Here is a 24,630-nt window from a genome sequence, read left to right as displayed (position 1 = left end):
TCTTAATTTATTGTCAACTTTTACAAAAGGATAAAATTAAGAATTAAATAGTTTCTTGTCATCGTGTCATATATGTATTTTATTGAAATTCCAAACAGAAATTATTGGATAGAGAGAACTACTAATAGTTTCTTCATTTTAAAATTGTTTACCTTTTGCTAGTGGAAATCGAAAGTGGAATGACCTAGGCAATTAGAAAGTTCATTAGTCGAGGATAGATCCTTAATTCCGCCGCCCCCACAATATATAAATTACTAAAAAGAAATTACTGTTAATTTCGTGTCAATATATTAGTGTGTGATTTAATTTAATTTAATTAGATGATTCTATACTATGCATTGATCTAATCCAAATTTAATGTAACATTCATCATTCCATTTCATGAATGGCTAACATTCAACCCGTAACTGACGGTGGAAAACCAACGATAAGTAGTGAGTGCACGAGTGTGTATATATATATTTATTTATTTATTTTTGTCTCGAACTCAAATTATATACAAGTATAGGAATAAAGAAAGGGATAGATAAATTCATTTATCAAAGTCATTCTTCTTATACTCCGGCTTTGAGAATAGAAGTGACTCTTTTATTTAATTAATTCTCTTAATTCTATATGTAATTCAAGACTTTATTTGTGTTCGCAATGGCGATTTTTGATGTTATTCAGAGGATCGTCTCCTTAAGAATGGAAATTAGGGCGTGCTACCTAGCATTATTTGGTACCACTTCATGAATCTCGTCATTTTCATCAAACTATTATTTACTTGTTGGTATTTAAGCGATTATACATGCAATTTTGACTCAAAGTGAAATATAATTTTGATCTAAAGTCAAAAGTTTAATTACTACATATGTTTACTTGAACTAATTAAATCTGCAGTTGATTCTAAGGATCGTTCCAGAGAAATTTCTCAATCATAAAATAAAGAGTAACAAGTTTAATATTACGGTGTGCTAGAAAGATAAAATTCTTGAAACGATATGTAGATTGTACCTATGGATTTCCAAGTTACATATACACAACACTTATGAACTAGATTGTAGTGTTGTATGATTATTCAAGAAAATAGGCCCATATTGTACATTGGACAATACCAAGACTTTATCCTTGACCCGATTACAAATGCAAAATAGCATCACAAACAGTCAGCTCTGACTTTCATACTGAGAATGACTGCTTGTGATGTTATATCATTCATTCCATGAGGACACTGCAGAGGGTCCGATCCTTCTTATCATCAGTTCCTTGTACATCGTCTCAACATTTTTACACTGTCAGAGTATATAACATCAAAATCCTCCGCCGAGAGCTGGAGCCCAGTAATCGGCACCAGTATCGCTTCCTATATTTGCCATGCAAGAAATAGGAACCAAGCATAACCCTCTACTCCTTAAATCCATCGCTTTGTGCTGAGAAACCTATAGAATATTTACAAATTAAAATCAGGTCACTTTGCTTAAAAGATAATTATAGGGAACTCAGTGATTAGTAATGTCATAGAACAAGTAACAAGTAATCTGCGATAACAAGTTAAATTACGTACATTTATAGTGTAAAACTTAATTTATTTGCTAATTTCGACACTAGTGATGGCGCATGCATGCATTAAATAGAATTATACCGTACCTGCTTATATGCTGGCCTCCTTTTCAGAAAATTACCATCCAAAAACTAGATGAAAAGGAATTAGAGAATTCAAATCAGTATCTACCGGACAAGAAAGTACTGGGATCCAAATTCAAAACTTTAGCCCTAGCTAGTCTGTTTTAAAAAGAAGGGAGAATGTGACATTTATATATTTAGCAAGTTTTTAATTTTAAAATTCTCATTTTTACTCTTAATAACACTCCCATATAGGCATGGCATAATGTTTAAACCACAATTTAAAGGGTATTTTTGGTATTTTACTATATTAATTTAAGACTACAAGAATTAGACGTCGTATTAAAATAGATGATGGGAGTTTCTTTTTGACAAACTCATATATAGTTGAAGAAGTCCAATTATTGTTGAGAAGTTCATTTCACCTTTAAGCCGGTCACTTTATATGAACATAACATTTTGATAACTGTTGCTTTACAAATGTAAAGCCTCCCATAGATAGCTTTTGGTGTACTGTTGAGGGATCCAATAAAGTAGGCATTTGTATATCAAGCTATTTGGGCAGTAAATACTATTTTCTTGAATTCAAGAAAAAAAAAAGATTAATCTTCATAATTAACGAATTAATCACATATGATTAGTCAGTCGCACGTGTATAAATGAGAGATTGAAGAGGAATTTTGGTCGTGCATTGCAAAATGTGAAAAGAATAAATGCTTACATTTAGTGATTGTTGGGGAATGTGACCCATGCTTCCTGATGCATTGCCCAAATATGGTGAGCTTAATGCCTGCATATATAGTTGCACCACAGAAAAGAAAAATACATAAAGAATTTACTACACTAATGAAAAAGAGCTTCTCAAATAGATCGAGACTATTGTACTCGAGATAATTTTTAGGGGAAAAGATCTGAAACTCCTTAACTTTGCAATTTAGAATTGATATATCATTCATTACAAAGATGATTCACATATATTTTTATCATTACACAAATGACTAAGATATACCCTTACCAATATATACCTAGATCACTTATATATGGTGATCGAGTTAAATTAGTGTCGTTGGAAGTTTGAAATGCACACAGCATGCTTATGAAAAACTAGGTCAGAAAAAGAAAGACCTGAATTTGAGCCTGAAGGAATCTGATGTAGCCAATAGCTTCTGATAGGACGGAGGCTGTATCAGTCTGCAAAAGAGAAACATGACGTGTCTGTCTCACTAACCAACACAAATTAAAGCTCATATTCTCTCTTTTTCTTTTTGTGTTGAAAAACTTTAATTTAGACAGGCCTTGATGGGTAAGATCACTAAAGCAAAAGGGAATCTAAAATTTGTTAAGTTATTTAATTTCCATTATAATTATATTCCTTTAAGTTAATTAATCTATATATATAGTACCATTTCAAAGTTATTCTAATTTGTTTATTCTTTTCAGTGATCCAGTACTGCCATCAGTATGGGAAGGAGGCTAATTAATACGCAGCACAGGTTATGAGATAGAGTAGTATTCTCTAGAAAGAGTACTAAGGTTAATTAATTTGATTAACTTAATTATATGACAAACATTGACACCATTGTAAATGATTTTTACATATCAATTAGTCAATTATACGACGGTGAATTTATTTTGGGCCTTGTGTACATTACTGAGTTTGGGTAGTGTCTCAGTTCTAGTGTGACTGATCTATCTGTGCATTTTAAAGCGTAAGAAGTTACCACCTAGCTAGTTAATTACTTTACCTTTCCAAATGGAGAAACAAGTTGGTGGAGTGATGTTATTCTATCTCCTAGCTTCTCCTTCCTTACCTGAAATTAAAAAGAAACAAAATTCTGTTAATTAAGGACTTTAATTTGCTAATTAAGTAAGTAATACTTGCATATTTTTCAGTGAAATTAAAGTTTTTTGGTGTACAAAAATTAGATAGAGGAGAAAGAGTGAGATAACAATAACAATAATTGCCTTTAGAGATGGTTGAGCTGAAGAGTGTTGAACCCTAGCCTTCTTACTTATCCCACCACTGCTTGTGCTGTTACACTTTTAATGAATGCATAAAAAATTAAGTCAATAAAGTCAACAACAACAAAAATGCCAAAATTTTGAGAGTGAAAAAAAAATCACTAAGCATCTCTACTTTTAGTGTTGATTAAATTCGTAATGCTAATCATGAATTTATTTTTGGCATTTATATATAAATCACTTTTTCCTTTTTTAGAATTTTAATGATGAATCCATTGACTTATAATAAATGTAAGATGAAATGGATAAATCAACTTTTTACCCTTTTTTTTCTTACCTCTGACGAATTATGATCTGGATGACTTTGATGCTTGTGTTCCCCTTTGTTATTAGAGAAATTCAAAAGGTTATGGCTTAAACCCGTGGTAATACAAGAGCTAGCTGGTGATGGTAAATCTTGTTGAGACCAATTAGAAGCAATTAGAGGTCTCGTAAAATGATTCGTTGCTAATTCCATTTTTTCTTCTAGTGACGACGAAGCTTGAAAGACATGATGATGATGATAATAGTACATTTGGGCCAACTCTGGCTTTACATCAGCAACAGGAACCCTAAAATTACTAGTTGATGATGTTGGATGGACGGAATTCAAACTTTGGTCTTCCGAATTCCCGGCATCATGAAAAGGACTTATACCAAACTTTTCTTCATCACCAGAAAATCCACTCCTGCCCAAACACAAATTAGGAGAATTACAAGCAAAAATACAAATCTGTGGATTTTAGCTAGGATGGATTCTCAATGTTCAATTCAACCTATTACTTACTTTTTCTCCTCCAACTATATATAAAACTACTGCAAAAACATATGCCTATGACTAATAATTTTGAACCTACACAATTAATCTAGATCTTGTATCCGCCTTTGTCTAGCAACAAAACTTGAAGAAACCAAATGACAATTATTTGCTCAACCAAAGGGGAAAGTTGTCGAAATTTTGCTAGCATGGGAAGTATGAGTTAGGTAAAATTCAGTAATTTTTAACACACCCTATATATTTGCTGAGAAATTCACTAAAAATATATGCATATAATAAACTTCAAATTCGAAACTATAAGCTTCAAATCCTGAATCTTAGAATTGAACGAAGCTAGGTAATTAAACATGACAAAGAAAAGAGAGAGAAAGAGACTACAGATTTATATTTACATAAGTAGTTGGCTCAATGAACGAGGGAAATCTTGATTTGGATTGTGAGGTGCTCCATAAAAATGTGAAGAAGTAGAATTAGAAGAAGAAGAGATATGTTGATCAAGATCATGAGATTGTGGATGCATGTTTCCGTTCATGATCATGCTCCACCAATTAGTAGGGTTTCCAGCCATCATTTGCTACTAATATTGATCGATGATGATTATTAATTATCGCGCTCTTCTACCAACACAAATTTTCGATCTTGTTTTATCTCTCTCAATACTTTTTGTTCTTGGACATCACTAGTTGTCTATTTTTCCTTTTTTTTGTGAAAAAAAAGGGGACTTTCTTGAAGGACTTTCAACGCTGTATTATATATCATTGTCAAGTGAGTAACATTACTTTGTTATAATAGTAGTATTTCTTACTTGTGGGGTTGAAAAGCTTTTGTTATTGTATTTTGTTTTCTCCCTTATTGATACCTTCTTTTAATTTTTTTAATTTCTTGCTTTAGCTTTATTGTAAAGTGGAGGCACAGAAAGTCTGGTGGGTCAGGCCCAAAAACAAATGCTCGTGGAGTATTCTTTTTTTCTTTTCTTCACTTCATTGACTTAAGAGTGGTAACTGAAGGATTGTTCTTTTCTGTTATTAGCTATACAGCTGCATTCTCTGATCTTATCATGTGAAAAAGGAGAACGTTCTTTTTCACATCAACAGATATATATAGATATTTTACCCTCGCCACTATTCCAACAGTTGTACCTTGTCTTTGAGGAGTTTTTGACTTAGTATTTTGTTATAGAGAAATTTAATTGTATTCATAACATATATAACATCAAAAAAGTTTTAGTTAGATGATAATCACCTAAAAGATAATTATAAAAAACTAGATAGATGAAAAATAAAATAAAGTATCTATTATAACATTTTAAATTATAGTAACTGTGTAAAAAATACTTTGTGGGGTTATGTGTACTTTTTAAGTTTTATTACAGAGAAGGCTCTTAATTCCATCCTTTCGAAAAGAATTCAAAAGGCAGTTCTAACGTCATAGACCCTTCAAGATGCTGTAATTTGAAAAAACATCTAGGGGCAATCTAGTCCGTTGCTTAATCACAATTAGGGGTGTCAAAACTAATCCATGAAAATATAACCTGTCAACCTGCTCAAGTTTGGACTTGTCCGATAATTAACTCAGTCCATTTAGTTAACTAAATTATAAAGAACAAATGAAGAAATTAAAATTTAGTAATAATTGAGCGGATTGGATTATATAACTTACTTGTAAGCACTTAGTTCATTTCAGTTCAATCCCTTTTAACTCAAATAATTAAATATCCGCTCATTTATTAACTCAGAACATTTTAATCCACTCATTTAACAACCCTAATTATAGCACTTGATTGTGAAGAACAAATTATAATGATTAATAGTGGTCCGCTTCAGTAAACCTTCTTCGTTAAAACGAGAAAGAATTGTCATTTGGTTTGTTATTGGAAACGAGAAAGAAGGCGATATATTTTAAGTTTATAACGCATTAGTAAACCATTCTTCTTTTTTCTCTAATTTTTCAATAACGGTAGTATTCATATCAAACTTACCTATATTAATTATGTTGGATACCTATTATTTTATCCTAATTTTTTTAAAACTCCACATAACTAAACCTTGTATAACTAATACCTACATAACTTAACCTTGCATATATAATTAATACTTGCATAACTCTAACCAGTAACCAAACGGCCCTTTAGTGTTTTCGTCTCACTGTGGTCCTACCAGCAAAAATTATTGCAGGTGCTCTTTAATTTCCTTTGTATCTTAAGGTTGTACTTAATATCAAGTTTAGTATTCTCTTGTGGTTTGGAAAGTGTAGCTTGCATTTAGATCACTTCTTCGACCGGAGTCAAGCAAAAAGGGAAGGAAAAAAAAAGGATGCTCAAAGAGAGGTGATGTTGATGAATGGAATAGCTCACATGATGAATAAAAAGAATTCTGGGGTCCTTACAATCCTCCCTTTTTTTTCAGCTAGCTTTTGAAATATACGTTAGATTCAAGGTCTAATTTAATATAAAGAAAAAAGCTCAATTAACTCCGATTTTGCAAAATCACCTAAACACTTTTAACACTTTTCAATTGGAGTTTTGGATCAAATGTACTCTTTTTGCTCCTTCTTCTTCAAGAACGCTAAGAACACATGAAGAATACTAAGAACTTCAAATTTTCAACTTCTTCAATTCTTCACTAGATCGCCTCAAATTTCAAGAGTAGTGTCCCTCTAAACTAGATATCAAAATTCAATATATTTTGAGCTCGAATTCAACCTAACTCAACAAGACACAATTTTTTTTCAAAATTTCAAAACTTTAACCTCCTTTAATAGTAGAATTTTCTCTACAACTCTAAATCACTTGAAATTTTCAAAATAGACTCAAAAAATACTAAGGAACAAGGGTCTAGTGTCAAAAACAACAACAAAAATATGAATCAAAGCATATTTTTGAAATTTTGAGAATGATTTCCCCTTTTCAAGTAATGTGGAGTTTTGGAGAAAATTCTATCATTGAAGGATGTTGAAGTTTTGAAACTTTGAAGAAATTTAAGTGTGTCTTGTTGAGTTATGTTGAATTCGAGCTCAAAAGATATTTAGTTTTGATATTTAGCTCGGAGGGATGCTACTATTAAAATTTGAGGTGATTTTGTGAAAAATTGAAGAAGTTGGAAATTTGGAGTTCTTGGTGTTTTTCATGTGTTCTTAGCGTAACAATTATCAAATTTCTGAAATAAAATCTTCCCCCCTCCCCCTTCCCTCCCTCCCTCCCAAAATAAAAAAGTGAAAACTATTCATGATCAAACGGATACTGACGTTTAATTCCTTATTTTTTGAGACATGAACAATTGATGAATGCTCTTGCATTATCGTATACTTCTAGTTCTAGTAGATAGCTAATGGTTGATTTCCCTTCTATTGCCTATAAACTTTGCCTAAAGATTTGCAAGAGGAATATTTTCCACTAGAGGATTCTATTAGCCTAGGTGTCTATATTGATTGAATTAGGAGGTGATTAGGATTTATTCTTGTTATTATTGCCTATATTTTATCAATATTGGTGTCTAGTTTTCTATCTTTCAATTTCATGTTATTTTCTATTCCATGTTCTGAATTCGAAAATTATCAACCACGAAGTCCCAATGAAATCAAATATTATGATGCCATTTCAAAAGTCAACTGACACAAACTTTTTTATCTTAGCTAATTTGCAACTTGACAACCTTATGGAATTGAAACATTGCTGCTTATTTCATCCCTAAAAATTAATTAGGCTTTTCGCCACAGAACTTGACCCCAGTTAATTTCAATTTTTGATTCGAAATCAATTTTATTATTTTTTTATGAAATTTGTATAAAATTTCAAATTTTTTAAAAAGCAGGATTTTAAATTTCAAATTGTGATTTCAATAAAAAATAATAATGTAAACTTGACCAATAATTATATTTTGTTAAAAAAAAAGGCTCATGTTTGATTTGAATAGATTGATTGTATCATGTGAAAAAATTATATTAGAGAATAACTAGTTATTACTATTGTTGATTTTTTGGAGTAGTAAATCTTTGTAAAATTATGTGCATTTAAATGTTTGTAATAACATGTAATCGCACAAATCTATTTACAAAAAGAACATTAGAGATATACAATTTATTAATGCGGCACATTAGAATATTCCGATATCTTGGATAAACTATGATTTGCTCATTTAAAAATTAAAAAAATTTTGATAATTTTCACAATGAAATTTTAATGCTTATGAGAAAAACTACAACAACTTAAGAAATTTAATTACATATCAAAATAAAATTTCAACTTTAAATCAACATCGATTTAAACTGAAATGGCCCTTTAAGTCAAGAAGACTTTGAAGGTTCACAATAGACTAAAGTGGATATTCAAATAGAGGATTTGGAAGAGATGGCCAAATTGCATGCCTTAGCCGACATTAATTGCATTCTAGCCTTAAGTTTAATTATATTAAGGGTTACTTTTGTACTATTCATAGCTAGTTCCTATAAATAGTAAAGATAAGGGTTAGTTCCTTAATTTTTCGGATATGAATTAACAAATGTAAATACTCTATCCATCCATTTTTACTTATGTGTTATATTAAAAAATTAATAACCATTTTTATATGTTTAATTTAAAAAATTAAGAGATAATTTATTATTTAATTTTTAATTTACCCTTATTATTAGCTATAGTCATTTTTTTCAATATATTTCTCAAAACATTGAATTTATTATATTCAAATAATGATATAATAAAATTGTTATTTTATTTACTACTTCGAAAAGAATATATCAAGTCAATACTAAATAAGTAAAGATGAATGGAGGAAGTAGTTTAGTAGCTAATGGGTGAAATCCCTCTTGTTGCTTATGAACTTTGCCCTAGGATTTGCAAGAGGATACTTTCCTCTTGATGAGGATTCTATTAGCCTATAGCCTAGTGTTACAGATTTAGACTTCGATTAAGACCTGTGTGCAGCACTTGGCAATTTACTCACGAATCTTTTACTATCTTGCAAGCTTAAGTAAGTCTTTTAGACTAGATCGCTAGGGGAACACTAGATTTAAAGAAAGACAAGAGAGCTTTTATGAAGAAGGTTTTGTATAGTGCTTTGGTAGATTCTTTCTTGCTTGATTGCTTGATTGGTATACAAATGAATAACCCTTTCTATTTATAGTACTCCCTAGGGGTTAAAGTATAAATAATAATTTCTTTACAAGTCCCTCTATATTTATAAATAAGTCCTCTGTCTAGAGTACTCTATACAACTAGAAAATTTTAAGGATTTTCCATGCAAATCCATGGAATTCTAAAGTCTTCCAAGGGAATTCTCCACATGTCTCTAGAACCTTCCACTATGAACTAGCCCTTTTCCTATGTAAGGCTTCCACATGGGCAACTTTGTGCCATGTGGCACTTACGTGGCGCTTATGCAGAGTGATGATGTGGCGGGTCGTTATACTCTCTGCCACCTGATGTTGCGACAACGGCCTTGCGCTCCAAATTGATAGTGTCTCGACGTTCTCCTGGCGCATTGCTGCTACATAATCTCTCAGATCTTATCTTCAAATAGTCATAAGTCCTTCTATTATTTCCGTGTAGCTTTCTCCGATGTTTTCCCCATCTAATGGACGCGAAACACGACAATGGCTTTTTGTCTCTCTCCTTCAAAACCTATAATGGTTTTCAAAAGCATCGATCCCTCTTTCTTGAGCTCCTTCACAAGCTGTTTGGACGATAGTTGAGCTTGTCCTTCCTTCTTTGGTACGTTAACCAGGGGTACCATACAAGATTCCTCTTACTCTATAACCAAGAGTTGTTGGAGGTAGGGGTCGATCACCGTGTGGCATCGATGGAAGAATTCCTGCCTAAGGATTATATCAAAGATATCTAAGGAGGCGACAGTGAAGTTGGTCCTACCTTGCAACTTGCCCGACGTGATGTCCACTCCATAAGCGACTCCGCACATGGGAGTTAGTGAGGCATTGAACGTCTTCAGGCAGGTGTTGCTTGGACCATAGCTTAACCTCAACCTTGTTGCCATAAACTTGGTCATGATGTTGTCCTCCGCTCCGGAGTCCACCATAGTACGAGCTGGCCGACCGTTGATGGATATGTCTACATACTGTGCGGATTAGTCTCCAGCCTTCTCTGTTTGCTTCGCAATGGCTCCGCATAACCCAATCATGCCCAGCTGTGTTGTGCTCGAACTCTGCCCCTGGTCTTGCACCTTTTTGTCATTTTGCTCATGTAGAATAGCACCAAGGTTCTTCATCTCCGAGCACCTAGCATAGCCATGAGGACCTTCACATTGTAGCAGTTTCTTCCTTTCATAGTCTGCTCCTTCTTCTCGGCATAGCCCTGTAATCCGCCATTGGACCTGTTGGCGTCATGGTGCTTGGTGAGATGGTGTTTCTCCTTGCTTTTTCTGCGATTTCCCCCACCTTTGGTATGTCTACTCCTAGTTTCTTTGCCCTTGCTCTTGTCATGCCTGTCATGACTAATGTCCGTCAGGGCTTCGACTTGTATAATGGTCTCATCGATGGTGCTGACCTGACGATGCTCCAACTCCCTCTTAGCCCAACTTTGCAGCTTCATAAAGTGAATGAGCATGTCTTCATCTGTAAGGTTGAGGATTTGAAACGTAAGGGTAGTGAACTCCTTCACATAGGCCCGTATGCTACCCATTTTCTTCAACTTCTTGAACTTGCATTTGACCTCATAGATGACATTATTAGGTAAAAAGGCCTTCTTAAACTCTTTTTGAAGCTGCTCCCGGGTGTTGATGGTGCATAGTCCCTTCCCGATCTCCGATTCCTTACGCTTCCACAATAACATGACCATCTCCGAGAGGTTTAGCATGGCTGTGTTGATCCTTGTCTTGTTACTCTTCACTTTGTTGCATTTAAAATTATAACGCTCGGTGTTATTCTAGCCTAGACTAAGTTCGACAACCATGAGAAAGATTGATGAATTGGACTGAACAATAGACTACGAGGGAGGTCTACGATTCATAGGTTGCTCTACGAGTCATAGAAACGGTTCGTAGACCTCGCCAACACTTCGTGAAATTTCGATTGGAAGAAGCCTTCATACGAGCTACCGTTACGATCCGTAATTATTCCTACGAGTCATAGGAATGAATCGTAAAGTGTAATTGGAAAGAATCACTATGAAATTTAGGTAAAATGTACTAAGTTAAATGACCCAAAAATACAAGCCGAATGCACACATTTTTGGTTTTAAAGATGACCCAAATATACAAGCCCAATATCTTCACCATATGGGAAAGAGTAGGAAACCCATACTACCACAGCCCATAGTGTTAGTCATTGTTTTTTTCTTCTTCTTTTTTGGGTAAAAAAAGGCGTTATATATATTTATGTATTACGCAGCAATATAATAGGGTTAGCTACATTGCTTGTAGCATTACATGCTAAGTTAGATCAAGGTTTATACAATTAGCGCTACCGTGTCTAATAAAAAAAGTTCCACTAATGTCTGCTTGTAGTATTTCCAAAACAAACACTAGGGGAACTGTCCATTCTTCACAAAAATATCCTTGAGCATTTTTCCCTTCTTTGCTAACAAGTCGGCTACCCTGTTTTGCTTCCGCCCTTCATGCTTGATCTGGGGGCCTCCCCAGCCGAAGGAGTAGCTATTTATGTGTTAGTCATTGGTGACACTAGAAGTTTGTGAAGCGAGCGTGTGGAACTACTATATAAGATTGTAACGGGCTCTAGCGCCTTTAACACGCAATGAGCACATAGTGAATTATTCTTTTGCCTTTTACTAAGGAATACCGTGAGCTCATTACAAATACTGATATACGCCTATTTTTGAAGGAGAAATCCCGACAACACTAGTCTTAATTATTCAAGAATTTTTTTATCAATGTCATTATCCAAAACAATTCTGCTATGCAAAATTGGTAAAATTTCAAATAAATAAAAAATCCCTTATTGGTGTTGCTCTACAACATAGTTTTGCAATAATTATTGTAATGTTTTTTTAAAAATCAGATTATCAATAATTAAATTTTATCATAATGATTAAATTGTACGAGTGATATAATGTGTAAATATTTCTTACTCAATCAGTACATACCGTTCAAACATTAAGACCCTTAATTTAAGGGTGTGTTTGGTATATATAGGAAAATATTTTCCAATCTTCTCATATTTGATTAGTCAAAATATTTTTTCTAGTAAAATAATTTTTTTTCTTTTGTTGCAAAAGGATCTTTAGTTTATTTATTTGTAACAACTAAGTTGCAAGTACATGCAACGCAAGTTAGAACCATCTCCTACTATGGTGGGATCATTCCTACCCAGGGCGAATTTCCTGTGTATTATATGGTGCACGTGAATTATTATCTTTTTACAAAATTATATATTTTATATACATAATTTTTAAAATTAATCCAATATTATCTACTGGCATTCATGCTATAAAAAGATTTAGTATTGATGCACTTGATTAAAAATTAAGTTATTTACCTACATGAAAAAGAATCAAATTTCACTTAATGCATTTTTTCTCCCATCTTTAATAGTGCTCTCTATTTTATAAACCCTAATTTCCCTCTTATTACTACTAACATCATCATTTACTGCTATTGTGCCTCTTAAGGACTTCTTGGAGTAGGTTGATCACTTCATTAAAAATATTTTTATTAAAAAAAACAAATTTTGTAAAATGACATTCAACAATATATTAAATCCAAAATATATCATGACTTGGATTACAATGACGTAAATAATTTTTATCCACATATTTTGAGAAACTCCAGCAAATTCCATCACACGCACCCGATTCTCCATTTTCATGGTCCGTGGGTGCACATTGTAGACCAAATTACCCCCCTCCTCATTATATAAGTCATGCAGATATCACCAAATCATTTCATAATCAATATTTAATTTGTTCACAAGGGCCACCACCGAAAATCTCTTAATAACGATCGGTTCACATGGATGATCATTATTATTTTGATCGATGAACTTCGAGACATTTCTAAAAAAAGGCATATTAGTGACAGCTAAGTTTTGTAATAAAACACATGATTGGATAATATACATGCATTGAATTCCCCTTATAACAATTATAAAGAGGCTCGTACTAATCTTGTACTCCCTTGTGTATCATCTCAAAATACGTTGCTATATTTTTTATTTATATACCCATTAGAAAATATTTGAAGTCATTTATTATTTATTTTATATATATCTTAAAATATTTTTTTTTTTTGTCATTGCATATTAATTGAGGTATTTATAGTTAGACAATTGCCACAGTGACAAATATTTTAAGTAAGGACCAGGGGAGGATCCAATGTTGTGATATTGAGTTATCTAAACCCAATATTTTCAAGTGGAGCTAAAAGTTCGGTTACCACGGATTCAAAGGAATTTGGTAATTTTTTCATAAATAGGTTATTAGTATCAAGAAGTCTATTGAATATATACAAATATTAGCTTTAGAATCCAGTTATAAACTTATAATCACTTATAGTAGTTATTCTTAATAAATTTAGATTCATAAAATTAAAATTTTGGCTCCGCCTCTAAATACTCTTGAAATAGAGTATAAATTTATACGTAAAAGTTCAATAAACTTATAACCATTAGTAAATATGAACCCATAACTAGTTAAAAATTATAATAAATAAATATTAAGAACATAACCTTAAAAGTCGAAAGATCAAATCCTAGTTTTGCCTCCAATGAGTACAAATATTTGGGATAATTACAGTAGATAACCACTCGGTCATTTTAATTACCAAAAAAATGGTCATTCAGTGTATCTTTATGTATACTCAATATATGTTTCATGTACAGAATGTATCATAATGTATATTCAGTGTATAACTCACGTATAAGTAATCTATATTATATAGTCAGTGTATAATATGACTTTTGCGAGCTATATTGTATAGTCATTGTATATTTTCTATGATTTTGATTATTTTTTATGTAAATAAAATATGACTATATTTGTTGTAAACTAGAAAATAGTATACTATATATATATAGTGCAAAATTCATGAAGTGCATTAATTGACATACAACATATTTTATTGTTATATTTGCAGTATATATAGGTGACAAACAAAGGACTCTTGGGGTCATCCAAAAGCAATATTCTTCTCTCTGTCTATTATATTGCAGTATAATTAATTTGCTCTGAAAATGCCTTGTATAGCTTTTGGTCGTTTTGACGATTCTTGCAGTTGGGGGTCTATTAAGGCCTATGTTGCTGAATTTATCTCCACCTTGCTTTTCGTCTTCGCCGGTGTTGGCTCTGCCATTGCTTACAGTTACTAACTCTTCCTTTTTCTTATATTTAATTTGTTTATACATACTTACGTATCAATGAACTATTTTGAATATTTAACGATAAATCCAATTATTAATTTGAGGTCGTTGGGAATCTATAGATTTTATATGCTAGTACATGCAACGTTTTTTGGACCAACATAATTTGGGAATTTTTGACTTTGATAATTAATTATTCCAAATTTTCCGCAGATAAGTTAACATCAGACGCGGCTCTTGATCCTGCGGGACTAGTTGCGGTCGCAGTTTGCCATGGATTGGCTCTCTTCGTAGCCGTTTCTATTGGCGCTAACATCTCTGGTGGTCACATTAACCCCGCTGTTACTTTTGGTTTAGCTCTTGGCGGCCAAATCACCCTTCTTACCGGCCTGTTTTACTGGATTGCTCAGCTTTTGGGCTCAATTGTTGCTTGCTACCTCCTCAAATTTGTCACCGGAGGAATGGTAATTAATTAGTTCTCAAATTATATATGATTCTCATAGCCGATTCCAACTTATTTCAAATTGAGGCTTAATTATAATTTATTGTTGAATGTATGACTAATATTAAGTCTAATAAAAAACGTCAAACTAATCATATTATAATAATTGATCGATTGAATTTATCTCAAAAATATCTAAATCTTTTCTTCTTTTTTTTTCTCTCCGCAGGCTATTCCAATCCACGGTGTGGCAGCTGGTGTAGGAGCTACTGAAGGAGTTGTAATGGAAATCATCATCACATTTGCATTGGTGTACACTGTGTACGCCACAGCAGCTGACCCCAAGAAGGGATCATTGGGTACAATTGCACCCATTGCCATTGGTTTCATCGTTGGTGCCAACATTTTGGCTGCGGGTCCATTCTCTGGCGGTTCAATGAACCCAGCCCGCTCTTTTGGGCCTGCAGTGGCCAGTGGCAACTTTGCTGGTAACTGGATTTATTGGGTTGGACCACTTACAGGTGGTGGATTGGCTGGTCTAATCTATAGCAATGTGTTCATGAACTACGGCGATCATGTTCCTCTCTCTAGCGATTTCTAAAAAATTGTTTGAATTTGATTGTGTTTGCTACCTAATTCGCCTTTTTGTAATAAAAGAAATAAGAAAAACAACGATTTTTTTACTTGTTTAACATTTTGTCATGTTGTCTTGCTTTAACTTCTAGCTTTTGTTGTGAATATTTGTATCCAACTTCGATGAAATGTTCGAAATGGTGTACGAAGATGAGATTGTATCCATTCATTGATATATCATATTGTTGTGCAATTTATCTTTTGAAATTTATAGTTTCAGACATGTCATATTATTTGTATAGCTTTAAAACCTTGTCATTATACATAAAATGAGAAATTTAATTTAAATCATTTCAAATTTAAAACGCTATTGTTTTTTTTAAACGAACTATAAAGAAAATGTTGTTGTCCGGAATGAGGAGTATTATCTGTCACTAACTGTTGTTGATGTTTGGCTTAATGATTATCACTTTGTCATATATACACTTTCCTAGATCCGTTTGTCATGGTGTTGAAGCTCAAGTTTTCAGGTACCATAATCTTTTGATCCTTCTAGCCTTATTTACAACTAGTAAATTCAACAAAACATTAAAGTTATATATGCAATCAGCCTACTCAATGACCACAGACTTGCTAGCCGAAAATAAAAAAACACTTTTTGGGGCAAAAAGTAAAATATGAAGAATGATTTACTGCCAACGCTAGAGGAAGGGGTTGAACCTTCGACCTTGTGGTTAACAGCCACACGCTCTAACCAACTGAGCTACTCCAGCTGGTGGTTCCACAATTGCATAATTAATAATTTCTTCAACAAAAGTGAACAGTAGTCTGTATATAATACTTTGTCCTCTCATCCAAACCCAAAAAATGGAAAATAAAGATAATAATCTTTTTGGTTGCATCTTACTTTTTTTCTAGAGGTTCAAAAATAAAATTTTAGTGCCTAAAATTTGTACGTGTAATTAAAAATTTACTCTTTTTCTAAGGAGGTTCGGGTGAACATGCTCACCCCTTTTAGATGCATCTCTGTTTACAATTATGCTGTTTATCTAGGGAAAAAGACTCAATTTAAGAGTCAAAGAGTACCTAAAATATATTCTTCTAGTGTCCCACGTCCGCTTATATTTTAAAAACATTCATCTGTTCCTCAGCCTTGTAGGTTGCCAACTACGAAAATGAAAGTGTCTCCAACTAAAAAGAAGTAATTGCAACGATTAGAAAATTTAGAAACTTGAAAGCTTCGTTGTAAACCATGGACAATATGAACAATTGTCAGATTATGCCTAGAGCAAATACAGTTGATCAAAATCAAAGTTTGCTTCCTCTAGAACTAAATTTAGTAGGATTTGTGTGTACGTGCGCTTGTGAAAAAGTGTTTCCTCTAATTGACAGTTTCTTGCATAGGCTATAATGTGTATGGGCAACTTCTCTTGCCAATTTACAGAAGTTAAAGTTGAATCAACATCATGATAATGAAATTATTTCCCACAGCTTGCATTCACTCTACAACTTTAGAAGAAGGGTTTTCGACCCTGCTCCGAGCTTGGACTTCCTTCTTCTTCGTTCTCTTTAATTGTTTCATTAGATCAAGCCTTTCAGATGAATACGGAGAAGGAATCTGGGCCACAAAGATAACATATAAACAAATTACGAAAAGGAATAATGTATAGAATGATAGATTACACGTAATTACCAAACTGGGGACATATTTCTTGATTGCAGCTAACATTGCTGCATGACCCACCGCGGAAACCTGATAGATTTAACACACTGAATCTTTGAGAAGCTCTTTTCTTTGTGAGAACAATAGGAAAGAAATATTTCACATTGACATTGTGAAACTTAATGGAAGTTGTTCGTGGTGAAAATCTTTTGTACTACTACTAGAATCAATCAACTACCATTAATACAATTTCTTGGAAACAATCATTTAATTTTTGAATTTTTTTTGGCAATCTTGGGAACCAGGATAGACATGACACATTTTCCAGATCATTTCCTTTACAAAGAGGCACTAAACCAGTTCTAGCATAGAACATGAAGTAGACCAAAAGACAAGTTCATTCAGCAGAAAATATAAGCTTAGAGCAGAAGAAACAAAAATCTGTTGTTTCATATAGTTGATCCTTACAGGGATTAGCATTAAGATGGTTATGGGAACAAGGGTAGCTATATCACCCAGCGTTCTCTTCATTTTCTTTCTCTCCCTTTTTGTGAGTTGACGGCCTTTCAACTGCTTTATAAGTAGCTCTAAAGCATCTGATACGTCTGTAAAGAGCAATTCAGTACCCATCCAGATATCCTATAGCATAACACATTAAACAATTAACTACTATAGAGCAAACTCATTGATTTGATTGAATAACTGAATAATAACTTACAACACTTGCAGATATCAGCTTGGTCGTAGATTTTCTTAGTAAATTTTCATGCAGTGGTTTGGGTGCAGTAGAGCATTCCGACTCCACCAGTGTCACAGGGTCCATCACAGCAGAGCTGGTGGCCTGTCATTTGATAAAAGAAATTATCAGTCTATAAAGGGCTTCAGAAACTGATTGCCAAGTTGAAAGGTTGTGCACAATTATTAGATGGCCACTTTTTATGAATAAGGTAAGAACTGTCCACTATGCCTGGAGATATATTTTCTTGTCGGACTGTCAATTTAGTAATCGAGACATTTTGAACCAAGAGTGATTCACTAAAGAATAAACTCAGTATAGCAGTCCCTATTTATTAAATCTGGTGCTTGTACCTGATTCAATCTAGATCTATATTGATGTATTGGCTTCTCTTTCACGTCCAATATGATGGATGAACCCATTCCACCTTTACTAAACAAAGATGCTGCCGCATCAGATGCATTTCTATCAGAAAATTTTTGCACTTCTCTGTTTAATAGGATAGGCAACTCATTATTGGAATGTGCAGCAACAGAAGATTAAATCTCGTCATTAAATCCAACATACCCTGTTCTATCATAAGCTGCCCAGTAGTCCTCCAGACACACAGACAGCAGACTTTGACTAAAGAGATTGACAGAAATCAGCTTAAGAGTGAGCTACATTTATGTTAGAGACTTCCAAATACATTCTCAGAATGATTTGATACCTCTGAAGCAAGAAGTCCAGTAAATTTGCATCTAATGGCTGCTGCGAGGAATTGTTATAGTGGGCGAATCCAGCTATGACATCATAGCATACAGTTAAAACAGTGTACAAAATTATTTCTTTTTCCGCTTGAATTGGATGTTGTTTGGATCTTCTTTTGACACAAAACTTGCTAGCAGATTCAGCATAAAAGTCGAGCCATCCAATTTCATTGACTACTACCTGCGAGAATTGTTTTCAGCAATAATTTATTTCTTTCATATTTTCCAAGTTATTTAAATACTAACACCTCCATGAGGAGCTGATACTCAGAGAGAGTGGAGAATTCTGGATGCAGAAGAAGGCTACCACATTCTAAGTAACTGCAAGGAGAAAACGCAAAATTGTCCAATATCAATCAAATGTACAAGCCATACTGACTAGAGTAAGGAAATTAGGCTCACTTTTAAATACCTCAGAAAATCTTTAGTTTGCTCATCAAGATCCTTTATACCCATTTCCGAGAGGAACAATCTTGTCTCTCTTCCCAGATATGCAAAAAGTCCCAGAGTAGCTAAACTATTTTCTTGAACCTGTCAAATCTTGAAACTACAATCAGTTCAATATATTACCTTTTTTTTGTCATAATTACAAGTAACTGATGCATCCAAATTACAAAATAACCTTCATTGTCTTTATAGCCGGGGCAAACCTTTAATTCCGCCAACTAACTACTCCCTAATATTGTTATTATCAATCTTCCTTTTTTTTCCATAATTATGGTGTTCGGACCAACTTGCGCACATCTCTACTAATTCCACGGGTTACTTGCTACCTCCCACCAACGCAGGTACAGGATAACTCTGTCCATCAAGGTTTGGACAGATGAGAAGAATCACCAGTATTTTTGCCTCAGCTGGGATTTGAACTTGGACCTTATGTTTTTCAACCAATTATCAATCTTTTTATCAAACTTATAGAAATAGGAAGAAAAAGGTGTTTATCAACTCAAAATCAGTTCACTTACCCCAAAAGATATCAATTCAAAATCAGTCCCATGATAGGGTTTCTTTAACATTAAAAGATGGAATTGACAAAATACAGAGAGAATAAAATTTCATGTAGATGTAACCTAATCTCTCTGAATTCAAGACCTAAACACAGTTCACTGACAGAGTTACAGCGAGATCATATGTTGGTAAGTATTTCACAGGTCTTGTGCATCAGTAAAAAAGAAATCATTCACAAAATTAATTGGCTACAAACCAATTAGTAAATGCTAACCTTGTCGTGAAAATTATGCTTGTCTGCAATCACATTTTCTCTGTGAAATGCATTACTGAGTTTTCTTTGAACCAATCCTATCCAAAATTTTACATCTTCAATATTGTTACTTGGTAGAACCTTTCTACCAAAATGGAACAAGAGTTCTTCTTCGAATCCAGCCTTAGCTGCTAAGTAGTGCAATTTATCAATTGAAACAAGTCTATGTGACAAGTTCATTAGCTCTACTAGTGCATCTTCAACCGAAGCTGAAAACGAAGGACAAGAAACTCGTCCTGAACCTAATTTCTGCACTGCTGTGCAACAACTTATTGCCAAAATATTTCCTGCAACACCACTGAATAATTCTGTATTAGATGTTTTATCAACTGAGATATGACGAATATGTGCAATACCAATCAGAAGATTACAGTTCAAGAGTATTCAGTTGCATAATGAAGACAGCTAAATAACCTGATAACAAAGCAATGGTCTTTAAGGACATACCTTCCTGCATAGTCCACAGACCATTTCTTGAATAGGGGAATGAACATTCCTGCAATCCGTGGCAGCTCCAATGTTCTAAACCATTGCACCAACTTTGGATTCCTCAAATTCAACTGACTTTCAATGCGCTCTCCAAGAAAGTCGGTGATTGAGGATAAGCTGATGTAAAACAAGAAGGAGAAGAACATGAAAATAAGAAAAAGGACAAGATTGTCAAATCGTGACATGCAGTTTCCTTCTCCATATATAGAAGACACACAAACACATAGGAGTTCATGATGTCAGTTCCACAACAAACATTATCAAAGCAGAAATAAAAACTGAGTGAGCCAGAAATTGATAAGCTTAACACTTAAATTACATGACAATACACGAATGTCCATTTGTGGAAAAGTTCAAGATAGTCAAACTTACATTTCATGAACAGAAGAAACATTGTTGCTGCGTTTGCGAGAAAGAAACACTTCCACTTCTATTGCTGCTTTGAACATAGCATAAATTGCTACCTGTGCAGCAAAACATGCTTTTATTTGTTGCATAGGTTACAAAGTTTGCGAACTTGGCAATTATTATAGTTATGAGCTAAGGGGTTGTTTGGTAGAGTGTATAAAAATAATGCTAAATAGAGTGTATTAGTAATGCTTGTATTAGTTATGCTTGCATTAATTATAGATAGAATATTTCTTATGCATTGTTTGGTTCAGTGTATTAAAAATAACATGCATTGCATAAAAATATTTATTTACAAAAATATCCTCAACAATTATGGTGGAAAAGATGTAAAAAGAATTTTGAGGGGTAATTGGGTCTTTAATCATGTTAATGCATGCATTAAATCTCCTTGCATTACTAATACCTAGAAATCCATGGTATTAGTAATACACACCTTAATACACAATAGACAAGCATTATTTATACATAACATGAAAAAGTGTACCAAACAAAGTATTACTAATACACCTAATTAATGCATGCACTAATTTTTCTAATACACCCTACCAAATGACCCCAAAGTGTTTAATATGGAATCGCAATTGATATTAACCTTCACAGTTTAAAACTGAACCACAAATGTAGTGTGTCAGAAATCTCTACTAGCAGAACTGCAGGCTGTACTTCCATACCTGATATGCGATGCTTTTATGCCAGGCATGCACATCCACCCCAACCCATGCCATTGCAAGCTCAGGCCCATTTTTAGCCAATTCAAGGGTCTGTACTGCAACTGAAAAACTTCTTGCAGATTCATGCAGTACCCACACAAGACAATTGACTCGGCTGAATTCCAGCTCATCCCTGTGACTACTGACTATAGAAGAGTCCACCATGATAACGTTTTGGTCAGGGTTGCCTGTAGCTACCACTGATTCTAGTGCTTCTGAAGGAATGCATTTCACTGGAATCTTTTGGGACAATGATCCAGAAAGATGTCCTTGCAGAATGACATATTTTACACAGCCAAAACTCTGCTCTTTCACATTTATATTAGATGAACACAGTTTCTTAGAACCAGATTTTGCTAAGTTCCATGATCTGACAATTTCTCTGCAGCACAGAAGATCCATCAGGGAATTCTATTTAATGGCTAAAATATGAAGAATTCAGACATATCAAGGACGTTGTAATCTACCTTTGTATTCTCACAAATATTTATGATTTAGAGATTCTGATGGGGATTTCAATTTAAGAAACCCAAACCTAGTAGCAGCTAATTTGTTAGTGGGATGATTTGCACTCCCCTCACACACAATTTTAGACAACTAAACTGAAGTGGTTAAGTGGAACTTATAACTGGATGAAGGACAACCATCTAAGAAGCATCAAAACTTGCATTTGTCATTTTGGATGATAGTAAAACCTTTTCCTTCCTTCTTGAATTGTACACACTTGAAGACTTATTCACATTGCACTTGTTATTTAAAATCAATCAATAATACTCCACACCAAGCTAGTTGTGGTTGACAGATGAGTTCTCTATATCCATACCATTCTAATCTGGACATATTTCATGTGAAATTTAAAAAAATTATCTTTCAAGGTAAATTAGGAGTTCTCTAAAAGAAGATTTTCTCAAAATCTCACACTTATCTCCGCACTGATATACAAGTCTCTAACACAAACAAAAATACTTTGCCAAACTAGATAGAAGTGTAAAACAACTAAACTTTTTTTTTGACAAAGGTAACAGGTTTGTATATAAATCTTCAGCACTAAGGCTGGGATCCAAAAAATTTACATCACAAAGCTACATACGACTGAGTAGGCTCAACAACCCAAAAAAAATCCTATCTCAGGTCCTATTTCATCTTACAAGGATCCTAGAATGTCTACAATTGCTACTGGATCATCTATATACTCATAACTACAACAATAACAAAAAGTGATAGTGTAGTCCATCTTAATCTTATGTAAAGGACTACTGATACTTTCAAAACATCTCGAATTTCTCTCCTTCCAAATGGTCCACCATATAACTGCAGGGACAATTCTCCATCTGTTTTAGTTTGTACTACCACTCCCTTCCTTGTTCCAGCTTACTAGAGCGTGACCTTCCCTTTCAGGCATAGCCCACCTATGCCTCTGAAACTAGTAAACAGGTTCCATAGCTGGCTAACCACTTTACAATGTAAAAACAGATAGTTGATTGTCTCTGCCTTTTGCTCACAAAAGAAACATCTTGGACACATTTGTATGCCCCTCTTTAACACCAACAAGTTGATACTATATTGAGCATTTGTTTTCACTATGTTATGTTCTCAAGCGATCTTCCTCGGTCTATTTTCTATATGTACTTGTCCCCTTTATCAAACACAATATGGATCACACAGCCATCTTATCGTCCGTATTTATACGACACTTATCTTGTGGATATATGGATCTTAGAAGCCCAACATTCATTCCCACATAATATTCCTGGTTCACAATCTTTCTATAGAAGTTGGCATTCACTATATTAGAAATCTTGCATGTCACTCTTCCACTTCAGGCAATCTCTTTTAATTGTACTAATACATTTTCAAGATTTCATCATTGTACCATTCTTTGAATAAATTGCTTTACATAATCAACAAAACAAAAAAGGAAAAAGAAAGATTCACGTTTTATAAATCAAGTTTTCTTTAACATTCCATTTTAGTTATAACATTGATTCCCAAAATTATTAGTATTAGACAAGATACATGTAAAGAAATGAATCTTGGCTTAACTCAACTCCAAAAGCTAGCTCAAGAGGAAATGATTGTCCAAGACCATGTAAAGAGACCATCCATCCTTTTTTTTCATCCGAAGCGGGACTCTTCACCACCCTCACATCACGCCCAGGGCTAGGGACTGGACATTTGGAGCGTGGGGCGATTCATTATGGTTGGGAAACAAGAATTGGGATAGGTCCTGTTCTAATACATGGAACAAAAAGAAATCCACAGATATACTCCACCATTAACCAATGTTTATTAATTCCCCAAATACAGAATGGGGAGCCACAAATATAAGGCAAAAGCTTCAAGGATTAAACTGATACTTAAGATAAATCTTTATACTAAGCACATTACTCGATTAAGAAATACAAGGCTACAAATCGTTCGCGTTGACTCTTATATTTAGCTGCCAGATTTCAGGATTCAACAATTCGAAGGAATTAGGAAGCATACTAGTAAATATAAAGAGAAAATTGGGAAAAGGAAATAGAGAGAACTTACTGATTGTGTGAAGTGGAAATTCGGAGGGAGAAAAGGGAAGCCATGAAAAAGGCGACGAAAAGGGAAAGAAGAAAATGAATTGGGTGAAAAGGGAGTATTTAAAGGAGCTTGAAGCGAAGGCATCGAGGTAGAGAGAGAAATAAAGCTAGAATTTGATATTGGCAGTTCAATGCCTAAATCCAACTTGGGATTTAGCTCCCACCAGACGTCCCATTTAGTTTGTTACGAGGAAAAACGACGGTTCACTGATTAAGAAGTCCAACAAATTCTTTCTTTGTTTTTTTTGGTTTCGCGGAGTTCCAGCTAAATTCGAATTATTAGGACTGAACATTCGATAATTCGATTCGATTTTGATTTTATTATTTCAGTTTTTTCGATTTATGTATTTATTGTACCGAATATGGAACCAAATCAATTCGG

At 33.8% G+C, this 24,630-nt stretch overlaps 3 protein-coding genes and 2 non-coding genes across 7 annotated transcripts; 2 read left to right on the top strand and 3 right to left on the bottom strand.

Annotated features, from left to right (window-relative positions):
* Positions 1-955: 955 nt before the first annotated feature.
* Positions 956-5,157, bottom strand: LOC129901481 (transcription factor bHLH68-like). Of its 2 annotated transcripts, XM_055976675.1 has the most exons (8): positions 4,777-5,157; positions 3,905-4,295; positions 3,571-3,645; positions 3,351-3,416; positions 2,731-2,796; positions 2,327-2,395; positions 1,630-1,674; positions 956-1,421 (listed from the first exon to the last, which is right to left on the bottom strand). In XM_055976675.1, exons 1-8 carry the CDS (start codon positions 4,953-4,955, stop codon positions 1,293-1,295), a joined length of 1,020 nt encoding a protein of 339 aa, XP_055832650.1. In that variant the 5' UTR covers positions 4,956-5,157; the 3' UTR covers positions 956-1,292. The 2 variants fall into 2 exon arrangements, with proteins under 2 accessions (XP_055832650.1, XP_055832651.1); XM_055976676.1 differs by lacking the exon at positions 1,630-1,674.
* Positions 5,158-12,073: 6,916 nt separating this feature from the next.
* Positions 12,074-12,188, top strand: LOC129901933 (U5 spliceosomal RNA). Its single transcript, XR_008770012.1, has one exon. It is a non-coding gene; the product is annotated as a U5 spliceosomal RNA (small nuclear RNA).
* Positions 12,189-14,466: 2,278 nt separating this feature from the next.
* Positions 14,467-15,740, top strand: LOC129900315 (aquaporin TIP2-1-like). Its single transcript, XM_055975265.1, has 3 exons — positions 14,467-14,642; positions 14,855-15,105; positions 15,313-15,740. The coding sequence occupies exons 1-3, from the start codon at positions 14,516-14,518 to the stop codon at positions 15,682-15,684; spliced, it is 750 nt and encodes a 249-aa protein (XP_055831240.1). The 5' UTR covers positions 14,467-14,515; the 3' UTR covers positions 15,685-15,740.
* A 615-nt stretch (positions 15,741-16,355) lies between these two features.
* On the bottom strand, positions 16,356-16,429 carry TRNAN-GUU (transfer RNA asparagine (anticodon GUU)). The gene has a single exon. It is a non-coding gene; the product is annotated as a tRNA-Asn (tRNA).
* Positions 16,430-16,878: 449 nt separating this feature from the next.
* On the bottom strand, positions 16,879-24,422 carry LOC129900631 (uncharacterized). 2 transcript variants are annotated; one of them, XM_055975645.1, is made up of 14 exons: positions 24,211-24,421; positions 21,637-22,057; positions 20,927-21,018; positions 20,513-20,671; positions 20,027-20,363; positions 19,217-19,335; positions 19,053-19,125; positions 18,765-18,985; positions 18,623-18,679; positions 18,409-18,544; positions 18,038-18,160; positions 17,788-17,958; positions 17,350-17,409; positions 16,879-17,274 (listed from the first exon to the last, which is right to left on the bottom strand). In XM_055975645.1, exons 1-14 carry the CDS (start codon positions 24,252-24,254, stop codon positions 17,155-17,157), a joined length of 2,133 nt encoding a protein of 710 aa, XP_055831620.1. In that variant the 5' UTR covers positions 24,255-24,421; the 3' UTR covers positions 16,879-17,154. The 2 variants fall into 2 exon arrangements, with proteins under 2 accessions (XP_055831620.1, XP_055831622.1); XM_055975647.1 differs by lacking the exon at positions 17,350-17,409 and having other exon boundaries at positions 24,211-24,422.
* Between the last annotated feature and the right edge of the window lie 208 nt (positions 24,423-24,630).

This window comes from Solanum dulcamara, chromosome 8 (genome assembly GCF_947179165.1).
Source record: "Solanum dulcamara chromosome 8, daSolDulc1.2, whole genome shotgun sequence".
NCBI lineage: Eukaryota > Viridiplantae > Streptophyta > Magnoliopsida > Solanales > Solanaceae > Solanum > Solanum dulcamara.
This window is presented reverse-complemented; position numbering and strand designations above follow the sequence as displayed.